Consider the following 12,319-nt stretch of genomic DNA (forward strand, 5'->3'; position numbering starts at 1 on the left):
TTTTCAAAGGTGGGGTTTCACCATGATGGCCAGGCTGGTCTTGAACTCCTGACCTCAGATGATCCACCCACCTCGGCCTCCCAAAGTGCTAGGGTTACAGGTGTGAGCCACTGCGCCCGGCCGTATAAATTTTAAAAGTAAATTGGTCAAGGACTTTAGGCTCCAAGGCAATATGGCAGATGTTAGTGGCTGCTTTAGCTCTCCCCTGTACCTCCACTGGACTCCCAGGATATGGGAGAGAAAATGCCTCAGAACTCTGGGACCTCTGCTGAAGTCTTTAAAAGGGAAACCCTTTCTGCCTGAGTGGATCCTCAGTGTTGGAGAAGCCAGTTTAGGAATGGAGGGAGAAGAGGAAAGGACCTGGAATAGAATGCTAGAAAGACAATTTGTAACATGGAATGTGATGATTTGGCAGAGGCAGCTGGGCAAATGCCAGAGCCAGCTGGCCCATCACAGTGCCTGGAGGGAGGTCTCACATCAGCTTGGGGCTAAGGGAAGAGGGAGGTGTCCTGGCGTGTCCCTGGTCTGGAGGCTGCAGGACCTGGCCCATTCCAAGTCCCTGGCAGAGCTGACATCTTGGTTCTCTCCAGCACAGATTCAAGTGAGCCCTGTGGCCCTGCCTCAAGCGGGCCCAGAGGGGATGGCAACTCCTGTGGGAAAACCTGGCGTTGTGTAACCTAACATCTCCAGGGCTGCCCCAGAGTTCGGTTCTCAAGAAGGAATAGTGATAGCCTTAATTTCCTCATCTCTAAATGGAGATGTTACAATTGTTGCTTTTGTTACTATTTAGGAAAATCAAATGGGATAATGCAGGATACAAAGCTCCTTTAAAACAAAAACCATTAGTTCATGGTGAATTGTGGTTATGTAATGTATCTGGTCTGTACAATGGGTGGTGTGAGGGCCTCTCCTACTTTGAGGATTCTGGGGATGCTCAGATGAGGTGAAAAATGAAAATCCTAAAATTTTAGACAAATACATGATAGTATAGTTATTTGTATCCAGCTGTAAGTGCAGCCATCTGTACACAGTCAAGGCTGAGTTGCAAAGTAACCTAAGAGTGGGGTCAGCTAATTCAGAAGCTATAAGGTTGCTTTTTCTTGGTTTCTGTATGGTCTAGATTTTCTGCTCTGTAAGTTTATTTCAGCGTGGCGGGGTAGGGGGGGAAGAAACAGCAAATCCAGTCTGTGTAATTTTTTGGAACATTTTTTAAATGACTTAGGCTGCCTGGTAGGATTGTGGGTTGTTCCTCACAGGAAATCCTGCATGGCTCATTAAGTCCCAAATGGCTGAGTTCTGAGTTTTCCTCTAAGGAGCTGCAGAGTGTGAGGTGTCTCCTGGTCCTCCAAGTCTCATTCCTCCTCCCAATGGCTCCAAAGCTCTCATAGAGGGCTCAGCCTGGCCAGATAAGCCATCCCCTGACAGAAGCAGCTGTCTGGAATTATACCACAGTTGCTTGCCCTGGCAGGCCATCCAGCTGGCCCTTTGTGAGAACTCTTGCCGGAAAAGCAGCTGGAGAGTCTCAGTGGCAGGGCTAAGAAGAAAGGCTGTGGCCAGGGTTTGGGTTGCAGGGCGTCTATGCTTTGGGTTTAAGAGGAAAGACACTCATTTGGATAGCTTGTTCTGATGTGTGTCCTAAAGAATTGGTCATATTACTGACTGTGTCACAAGGTTTGCTCATAGAAGTAAAGTTTATTTCATTGCCAACTATATCAGGAATGAAATTGGCTGCAAATAACAGAAAACCATACTAGAGTTGTGTAGACAAAGATGGGTGTATTTCATGCAACAGGAATCCCAGGATAGGTGTTCACAACTGGTTTGGTGGCTCCACAGACCTTCAAGTTCCCAGGCCTGTCCCTTGGGCTCCACAATCTGGTTGCAGGCCTTCATTGTCAACCATGTCACCTTGTGGTTGCAGAATGGCCACTGCATCTCCAGACACTACATTCCCATTCCAGATGGGAAGGTGTAGTAGGAAGGGCCAGTGTCTTTTTCAGGAAACCAGAGTGTTCCCAGAAACTCTCACCTTGCTGCTTTTCATTGGCCCAAACTGTGTCAGGTGGCTACTCCTAGCTGCAAGGGAGTCTGATGAAGCAGGAATTTTTAGCAAGGTGCGTTAAGTCTTTGCAGTTTGGTTGGGAAAGAAAGAGAAATAGATATTGGGTAGGCAATTAGCAGTGTCTGCTGCAACAGTATAACCTGATTGTATGACCCTGATTCTCCTAGGGGAGTGCTGGAATTAGGGATCTTTGGAAATTGATGCTTGGTGGCCCGAAAGAGCTAGTACAGCTTGAAGGCATGTCTAGCCTGGAAGGAGGGAAGGACTGGGGGCAGGGGGATCAATCTAGAGGGATACAACCCCATCAGCAAAGTGCTCTGTGTGCCACTAGCCCCAGACTGAAGCCCTGAGAACATCATTCGTAGAAACTCACAACCCACACTTTGATTAGGAATGTCTGGTGGAAAACCATGGGGGCACATCTCTTTGGGAATGAAAGGATGGGTCTGGGTTGCCACCTTTTCGCAAACTGACGTTTTAGGCATGACAGGCCATCCATGGGGATCTTCCAGATTCAGATGGCTGCATTAGCTATGCCAGTCTACCAAGGACAGACCCTTCACCCTCACCCCCAACTGACTGGGCAATCAAAAGCTTTCCACTCACCAGGGTTCTTCATCTCTCCCCTTTAAGAAAATCCAGCAGCTGTCAGAGGGCTCCATGTTTGGCCACGGTCTGAAGCACCTGTTCCACAGCCGCCGCCGGTCTCGGGAAAGGGAGCACCAGACATCTCAGGATTCCCAGCAGCAGCAGCAGCAGCAGCAGCAGCAGCAGGGCATGTCCGACCATGACTCCCCAGATGAGAAGGAGCGCTCTCCGGAGATGCACCGCGTCTCTTATGCCATGTCCCTGCACGATCTGCCTGCCCGGCCCACCGCCTTCAACCGCGTGCTGCAGCAGATCCGCTCCCGGCCCTCCATCAAGCGGGGTGCCAGCCTGCACAGCAGCAGTGGGAGCGGCGGCAGCGGGAGCAGCAGCCGGCGCACCAAGAGTAGCTCCTTGGAGCCCCAGCGTGGCAGCCCTCACCTGCTGCGCAAGGCCCCCCAGGACAGCAGCCTGGCCGCCATCCTGCACCAGCACCAGTGCCGTCCCCGCTCTTCCTCCACCACCGACACTGCTCTGCTGCTGGCCGACGGCAGCAACGTGTACCTGCTGGCTGAGGAGGCTGAAGGCATTGGGGACAAGGTGAGGTGGGCCTTCTGGAGTAGGGGGAGACTCAGACACAAGGGCCGTCTGCTGAGGGGTCTGGAGACCTGGGGAGCTGAGCTGGGGGCCCTCCTGGCAGATATGACACCCTACTGCCTGCAGAGTTGTCTGCCTTGGTTAAAGGAGTCAGGTATGACTAGGCCAAAAACAGGAATGATTCCCAGAATGGCTAATTTTTGTTTCCTTAGGGCTTTGTTTTTCAAAATTGTATTTTGCTCATACTGATATTAATGTTGACTTGTTTTCCTTAAATGTGCTATCAAGAGGCGTTAGGTATAGCAGTTTAATACACAGGCTGGAACCAACCCTGTGTCTGCAGCTCACTCAGTTAACCTCTTTGTGCCTGTTTGACCAATTGAAAATGGGGGTAATAATAGGACAGTTGTAAGACTAGATGGGTTAATTTATGTAAAATACTTGGAGTAGAGCCTGGTATAGTATCATTTTTACTACTGCCACCAACCAAAGAAGATAGGGAGTCCATGAAGGGTGGTTTGGGAAGGAGAAAAGCTAGTTTGGCACTTCATAAATTTATATATTCGTTCTTTTATTCATGCAAGAAGTATCTGTTGAATCCTGACTTTGTGCTACAAGAATGAACAAGCCAGTGTTGCCGTCTTGTGGAGCTTACTCTAGAGGGGGACGAGTGGGTGAATGGACAGAGATGAGAGCTGCTGTGGGAGCTTCAAGGGAGAGGGGACTTGAGGAGGGACCAGGGAGCTGGCAGAGACCTGCTGGAGGAAACGAAACTGTTGAGCTGAATAATTTAGCCAGGGAAGAACTGGGAGAGGGGTAGGGGGAAGGGAGGGCATAGTAAGCCCTCAATCTGGTGCTGGGGACTACTAGAGGTTCATTGTATCCAGAGCATCTAGCACTTTTGGGGTTTGACAGGTAGGCAGAGGCCATATCACAAAAGGCCTTGCCATGTTGAGTCTGGGAATAGTGTGAAGCTATCAAAGGGTGCTAGGCAGGAAATTGGCAGGATGAGATCCCTCTGGATCTCAATACAAAGAGTAGATTGGGGCCAGGTGTGGTGGCTCACGCCTGTAATCCCAGCACTTTGGGAGGCCGAGGCGGGTGGATCACTTGAGGGCAGGAGTTCGAGATCACCCTGGCCAACATGGTAAAACCCCGTCTCTACTAAAAGTACGAAAATTAGCCAGGCGTGGTGGTAGGCGCCTGTACTCCCAGCTACTTGGGAGGCTGAGGCAGGAGCATCACTTGAACCCGGGAGGCAGAGGTTGCAGTGAGTCAAGATCACGTCACTGCACTCTAGCCTGGGAGACAGAGTGAGACTCATCTCAAAAAAAAAAAGTAGATTGGGAAGGGATCACAGGACTGGAGTCAAGGAGGTTTTGGAGCTAGTGCAGTAGTCTAGGCTGCAGCAGTGTGGATGGAAAGAAGGCGCCATGTGCAGAAAATCTTTGGGAGTGAAAGTCAGAAGTAGTGGGTGAGAAAGCAAATAGGAGACAGAGGAAAGGGAAGTGTAGAGGATGATTAGAAGGTTATGGGCTTAGTGGCTTTAGAAATGGGGGAATTCTCTAGTTGAGGAATCACAGGAGAAGGAGCATGTTTTGTGGGAGGGTGATGAGTTCAGTTTTAGACCTGTTGAGTTGCAAGTGCCTTTGGGAGCTGTCCAGCTAGGGAGGACCAGCTGGCAGTTGGGTCTGTGGAGTAGGGGCCTGGGCTAGGGCCAGTGCTCTGGGAGCTGGCACTGAGGTTGAAATCATGGGTGTGGGTGAGATCTTCAAAGGAGGATGTGTTGAATGGGAAGGAGGCCATGGACAGATCCAACTGCATGTAAGTGACAGGCCAAGCACCAGGAGCCTGCGAGAGAAGAGTCAGATGTGTGGAAGTGAACTTGCAGCAGAGCAAAATGAAAATGAGCTTGAAGAAGGAGGAAGTAATCAGAGTGAAATGCGTAGAAGGGGCAGGTCACATCTGGGTTTGGAAATGTGCACAGGCAGTAGCAAGCAGTGGCTGCCATTGGGAACTGGGACTGAAGCCAGTTTCAGTGGATTAAGGAGATGGTGGAAGTGGAGTCAGGTGTGTAGCTTGGCTGTAAAGAGGGAGGGCATCAGGTGGAGGCAGTCTGGTTTTTGTTGGCTTTTTTAAGTTGGGAAGCACCCGAGTACACTTCCATGTGGCTGGAGAGGGCCCTTTTAGGGAGAGATCGAAGACAGCAGTGAGGAAGAGGAATTCTCATTGGGGCGATGTCAGTGAGTAGGTGAGAGGGTGTGAGATCCAGAATTCAGCCTCATTCTTGGTCACAAGAGTCGCCTCTGCGAGGCAGAAATGAATTCTTACTTTGTTTTTATTTTCTGTGGAGGAAGAAACCAAAGGTACAATTGTTTATTGAGAGTAGTAGGGGAGGTGGACGGACTGGCTGGAGGAGGACAGAAAAGGTTTTGGTTGGGGCAGAGCAAGGCTCGGAGCAGAGACCCACGGGTGACCTGTCTGGTGTTGTAGAGGCTTGTAATTTGTGCTGGCAGCACCCTGGCGGTTGGGATCTGATTTCTCTCTAGTGGTCCTGGCCAGAGGGTAGGAACACAGCTGAAGGATTATCAGGCTAATCCAGGGTTGGGGGTTGCTGGGAGGGCATGTTGAAAGGTCAAGGGTGACAACTGAGTTGGGGGTCAGAGAATGCTCAAAGGGTTGGACCTTGAAACCTTGGCTGGCAGAGAAGGAGGTGGGGATAGGAGAAGGCTGAGCGTGGAGAAAAGGAGATGAGGGTACTGAGGGAGTGGGGGAGCAGGTGCATTAAGAATAAAGAGGAGTGAGAAAGACAGGAGAGGACATGGGAGTGTACGACTTGGGGGTGGGATGGGGAAGACAAAGGTCAGAATATACTCGTAGAGCATGGCAGACAAGGAATGAATGGAAAGATAATTTGCAGTGGTGAGAGCTGAGAGTTAGGTTGTGGGATGGGCTGTCCACAGGACCTGGAGATGCCCCCCAGGGCAGTGGTCAGGAAGGAGGGCAGCAGGTGGCTTTGATGACTGGAGGCTGGGGAAGAAGAGTGGAATGGCAGGGACCTCCAAGGAGGCTGGGCTAAAGCAACACTGAGTGCAGGACGGGTCCCATCTCCACAGGGCACAAAATGAGGGAGAAAGAGCAAGGAAAGGTCACTGCGATGAGTGAGGGCTCCAGAGCAAGTGGAGCTGCAAGAAAAGCCTAGAGGCAGCTTGCTTGTTGTGGAAGGAAGAGTCTGGAAGGTGGGGTGGGAGGGCAGATGAAAGAGAAGATGGCTGAAGTGGAAGTGAGAGTAGAGACGTGATAGAAGACCAAACAGTTCCACCTTTGGGCGATGTGAGGCCTCGTGGGTTTTCCAGCATCAAAGTTCCGAGGGAAACGCTGGTGTAAAGTTGTTTTTACCTTAGATGATCACCAGAGCAGATCTGTCTCCACACACGGTTTTAAATTGTCCTCTTGTCAACACAGACTGTTTCTCAAGTTCATGTGCATGTTGACATTTGAAAATGTTTGGATGTTCATTCATTCAACAGGCATTTGCGTGTATGCCGTGTGCCTGCTGTATAGCAGCTCAGGTTTGGTTTTGCACTTTTCCAGTGTAGAAAGTGCTTTTGTAGACATCGTTTCATGAATTCATTAAAGCCATCCTGTGAGATAGCTAACCCAATATTTTTTTTGAGACGAAGTCTTGCTCTGTCACCCATCTTGGCTCACTGCAACCTCCACCTCCTGGGTTCAAGCTATTCTCATGCCTCAGCCTTCGGAGTAGCTGGGATTACAGGTGCCCACCACCTTGTTCAGCTAATTTTTGTATTTTTAGTAGAGATGGGGTTTCGCCATGTTGGCCAAGCTGGTCTTGAACTCCTGACCTCAGGTGATTCAGCCTCCTCAGCTTCCCAAAGCGCTGTGAACCCGGTGTGAGCAGAGCATCTGGTTCAGAAGCTGTTGAACTACTCTAGGGGTGGGGCAGAGTAGCTGGATTCTGGATTGGTTTCAAAGATCAAGTCACAAAGGTTTCTGATGATTTTATATGGGCATGACAGAAAGGGAGGAGTTCAATGTGGCTCACAGATTTTGCAGCCTGGCAGCCGGAAAGAAGAAATGGCCATTATCTGAGTCAAGGAAGATGCAAATGGAATGAGTACCTGGCAAGGGATGGAGGTTGGGGGCAGAAATCAGAGCTAGGTTTGGGATATGTTCAGTTTGAAGTGACTATTAAACATCCACGTGGAAATGGCAAATAAGCAGTCAGCTATACGAGTCTGGAGTTCTGGGGAGAGATCCAAGCTAGAGGCATAAATTTGGGAGTTGTCAGCATATAGATAGTATTTAAAACGATGGGACTGAACCATTTGCAAGCCCAGCCTCCACTGGGGAGAAGTCTGTTCTCAGAGTGAGGAGCTCTGCATGCTTTGGCTAAAAGGGTGGCGTGGCTTTGTGAAATTGAGAGCTGGAGGAGCCCAGCAGAATGAACCAGGTTGTTCAGCCCTCACTGAGCAGGCACTCTGCGTGTAGAGGCAGCCAGGCCCACCTCTCATGGGTGAGTCAATGAATACATTTTAAAAATCAAATTAGAAAAATCCTGTCAAGCAAGAGTCTCTGGTATGCAGCTATTTTATGAGGAGGGAAAACGTGAACCTTTCGTCTTTGGTGGCCTAGGGCTCCCATGAAGACCACCTGAGAAGGGGGAAGATGTTGGTATGAGCGGTGGGCACTGTGGGGAGCTGGTGAAGGGGTGTTGATGTTTGCAGGGGCCTGGGGGAAGCGGGGCAGGCTCATTTGGGGAGCTTCTCTGTGGGGCTCTGCCACGTGGCTCACTGTGCTCAAGATATCCAGATGGGAGGGAAGAACTCTTTTTTTGCTGCTTTTGGAAGACCAGACCCAGAGACTTTGGGTGACCTGACGAGGGGACAGTTCCCTAGGTTCAGGGTGATAATGGGGGAAATAGTTGTTTTCTTGTGACTATTTTATGTCCTTCTTTAGAACCCTCGGCTTTGTTAGATGTATGGCCTGGTTGATCTTTATGACATACTGTGAAGTTGGCAAAGCAGGTGTTGTCTCTGTTTTACAGATGAATAGACTAAGGCCTAGAGGAATCAAGTGACTGCTTGCCTAGGGCACCCAGCTAGGTCACAGCAGGGAGACAAGGGATCCTAGTCTGTACCCAAGACTCATCTGAGATGTGATGTCACTGAATCCGGCTGGGGACCATTTTATGCAAAGTCTATGGAGAGCAGGTTTGCCTCAGCCGAGGAGGATGATTTTATCTCTTGGTTGCTATTTCCCCTTCAGTTACATAGCATTCCAGACCGGGAGCTGTCTCTCCAGGAATGGGTGTGGCCCCAGGGGTCCTAAGAAGAGAAAGGTGCTTCCTTGTCACAGAGGAAAGGGGTCTTCTAGCCATCCGCAAACCCTGCTGTCAGCAGACTCCCCAGACCCAGAGGCCCTGGGCTGGTGTGAGAAGGAGTAGTGGTTCTGCCCTGATCTCTGGGCATGAATAGGAGGTATTCTTCTCTTCCTAGTAAACACAGCCCCACATGCTCTCTGCAAGATCCCTGGCGGTTACTAGCATCTATTTTTAATTCATAAGCCTCCCCCACTCCCCACACCCCTTGCCATTGTTTAGAACTCACCAGCTGGCTTTTGGACCAGAGCAGCCCTGTCGGGGTTGAGTTACTGAAACACCCTGGAGGCAGCTAAAGTTCCTCAGCTGTCCTGGAGAGGCTTATCCCAGCCCCGCCCCAAGAAAATAGGGGACTCACACCCCAAGGGGAATAGGGTGTGACGGGGGACAGATAGGAGCTTGTGGTCCAGGGAAGCAGCTTTTAGAAGACCAGACCCAGAGTGATAGTACTGGGCTGTTGGTTGTTCCTGCTAGATCCACTTAGTTGTCTTTGAGGTTATGCCTTCAGTTATTTCCCTGTTTAAAAACAAACAAACAAAAAAACATTGCTGGCTGGGTGTGGTCGCTCCTGCCTGTAATCCTAGTACTTTGAGAGGCTCAGATGGGTGGATTACTTGAGCCTAGGAGTTTGAGACTGGCCTGGGAACACGGTAAGACCATGTTGTGGTGCACCTGTAGCCGGGTGTGGTAGTGTGCACATGTAGTCCCAGCTGCTTGGGAGGCTGGGGTGGAAGGATCACTTGAGCCCAGGAGGTTGAAGCTGCAGTCAGCCATGATCATACCACTGCACTCCATCCTGGGTGACAGATTGAGATCCTGTCTCCATTTAAAAAAAAAAATCGTCAGGCCGGGCGCGGTGGCTCAAGCCTGTAATCCCAGCACTGTGGGAGGCCGAGGCAGGTGGATCACAAGGTCAAGAGATCGAGACCATCCTGGTCAACATGGTGAAACCCCGTCTCTACTAAAAATACAAAAAATTAGCTGGGCATGGTGGTGCGTGCCTGTAATCCCAGCGACTCAGGAGGCTGGGGCAGGAGAATTGCCTGAACCCAGGAGGTGGAGGTTGCGGTGAGCCGAGATCGCACCATTGCACTCCAGCCTGGGTAATAAGAGCGAAACTCCGTCTCAAAAAAAAAAAAAAAAAAAAAAAAAAATCGTCATCTCAGCCTCACCATTCTGCTTTCTTCTATGTATGTGACACAGAGAAAAGTAACTCCTCTCTGTCTTACATCAATTGTGGGTGCACTTGGACATTGGCAGGTGATTAGAGAATGCAGGGTCCCCATCCATGTGTTGCCTTAACCTCTGGGAAGCAGAAGCCCTGGAGACTAGAGATGGAGGTGGGCCACGTGGCTCCTCAGAAAACAGATGTGGTCCCCACCCTCTTCTTCCTCTTCTTCTTTTCTTGAACAACAGTTCCTGGAAAACGTAGGGTCAGAGGGTTAAATTCCCCTCGTCTCATCTCTCCCGGCTTTGATTAGGCATCAGTTCCCTCTCTCCTTGTTCAGAACCTCTCCCCAGCTAACCCCGGGCTTGTGCATGGAGTGTCAGGAGGGGACGCAGCACAGGAGTGCTGGGTTTACAGCCAGCCAGCCGCTGACTGTGTTGTGCTCACCCCTTCTCCTCCTGCAGTGTGGCTGAGAAGCAGCACGGGGCAGAGCTGGGAGGGCTTCTGGACGGCTTCAGGAGACTGGAGTGCTAGGGGCAGGAGAACTCAGGACAGGTCCTGGCTTTGAGAGCAGGCAGGAGGAGAGGGCCAGGATCTCCCCAGTCGTGCTGCAGGTGAAGTGAGGAGGGCGGAATAATGACAACGTCCTGACTGGATGCTTCCCTGTGGCCTCATGGAGGTGTTATCTCTAGGCCCCAGACAGGGAAGCCAGTGGAGTTCGGCCGGTCACCTAGACCAGATCAGACTCTGAACGCCCTGTGCTGTCTGTCCACTCCTATGCCAGATTTATCCAACAAGATTTCTTCTCTGCCCCAGCACAAATAAGCACCCCTGTTTACTCTGAAGGATGGTGAGTGAGGCCCCCCCACCTTGCCAAGAAGACAGATCTTGGCAGCTGACCAGGGGCCTTGGTTTGTTTATGTCTGGGAGTCTGCTGGTTCAGAGGTGGGTGGGGCAGGCTCTGCTGAGAGAGGTTTCCAAATATGACCACTCAGCCAGCTGAGTGTGGGGGCCCTTGATGTATCTGAGCTTGCAGGCCCAGTTGCATGGGAGGCTGAAGGGGCCCAGCCAGGCCACTCTGCCTGTTCACGCGAAAGCATCTGTCTTCTGAGTCACAGAGCCATGCACGTACATGCTCCAGCCTCTGCCAGCCTGCCGCCCCTCACACCCAGGAGCAGTGGAGGGCCACTGCCTCCTCTGTTCCCCTCCCCCACCCCATCTCATCTCTTCTGCCCTTCTCTCTTCCTGTCTGCATGGGAAGGTCCCTTGGGCAGAGGGAGAGGCAGTGGCAGCCAGACCACCAGCCTCATAGGAGCCTTTCAAGGCCATGCCTGTGATGTGAGCCATTCACCAGGGCAGGGCAGGGCAGCTGTGTGATTTGCCATGAATTGCTGCTCCCTGTCTCAAGTGATTCAAAGCCCCTATTCCAGAGGCCTTGGGCTCCCAGCACAGCTGTATATCCTTTTGTGCCTGGAGATCCGAGAAGTTTCTTCCTTTAGTCTGATTTGAATTCCTCATGTTCAGGTGAAGCCCTTTGCCTTATAGGGGTCATGTCCAATTAGGAGAGGAGCCAAAAGTGAGGACTCTGTTTCTGACCTCAAGCTCTGACACCAGAGATCATAAGCTGTGGTGTCCTCTTGACTTTTCAGACAGAATCAGCCAGCAGGTCACTGGCTTCTGGAATTAGCCTTTATGCATCTTTTCCCCACCGACACCCACTGACTTTCTTTCTAGATTGAAAATATCTGCCAGGCACGGTGGCTCACACCTGTAATCCTGGCACTTTGGGAGGCTGAGGTAGGTGGATCACATGAGGTCAGGAGTTCGAGACCAGCTTGGCCAACATGGCGAAACCTCGTCTCTACTAAAAATACAAAAATTAGCCAGGTGTGGTGGCACATACCTGTAATCCCAGCTACTCCGGAGGCTGAGGCAGGAGAATCTCCTGAACCTGGGAGGTGGAGGTTGCAGTGAGCCAAGATCATGCCATTACTCTCCAGCCTGGGCAACAAGAGCAAAACTCCATCTCAGAAAATAAAAAAAAAAAAAGAAAGAAAATACTCCAGATTAGCTCTGGCATCTGGGAGTACAGAAATCACTAGGATACAGGGGGCAAAATTAGATAACTTCGAAGTTACCTAGCCAAGATGTGAGGTTATGCCTTCTTGACCCCTTTGTCCCTAAGCTCAGGCAAAACCTTTGTGGGAGACAAGCTCTCTGTCTGCAGACACAGATGGGAGAGGCCAGCCATGTATGTGCTGGGCCTCGGCTGTCTGGGACACATGCCAGGGCTGCCCAAGGGGAAGGCATGCGCAGGGTTCAGGTGTCAGAACCCTATGCCAGGGCTGGTAGCAGTCAGCAAGAGAAGCTGTCTGTCATCGGGTTCCAGACGGCGAGGAGCCGGCGCTGGTGATGTGGGCTGGGTCATAGAAGTTGGCTCAGGTCTCCCCAGCTACCCAGCACATTCTTCCCTGGATCTGCCACATCCCTCAGATGAGAAACGTGA

General features: G+C 51.1%; 1 protein-coding gene across 4 annotated transcripts in view; it reads left to right on the forward strand.

The window, feature by feature from the left end:
• TMCC2 (transmembrane and coiled-coil domain family 2) overlaps positions 1–12,319 on the forward strand; it is a 46,753-nt gene that overhangs the window by 12,512 nt on the left and 21,922 nt on the right. For 3 of the 4 annotated variants that reach the window (XM_017525438.1, XM_017525439.1, XM_037737349.1), the window contains one exon: positions 2,696–3,247. In XM_017525438.1, the coding sequence (XP_017380927.1) occupies positions 2,696–3,247 (552 nt within the window). Of the gene's footprint in view, positions 1–2,695; positions 3,248–7,590; positions 7,782–12,319 lie in introns of those variants that run through there. The other variant, XM_037737350.1, reaches the window with a different exon arrangement.

This window comes from Cebus imitator, unplaced genomic scaffold (genome assembly GCF_001604975.1).
Source record: "Cebus imitator isolate Cc_AM_T3 unplaced genomic scaffold, Cebus_imitator-1.0 Scaffold38, whole genome shotgun sequence".
NCBI lineage: Eukaryota > Metazoa > Chordata > Mammalia > Primates > Cebidae > Cebus > Cebus imitator.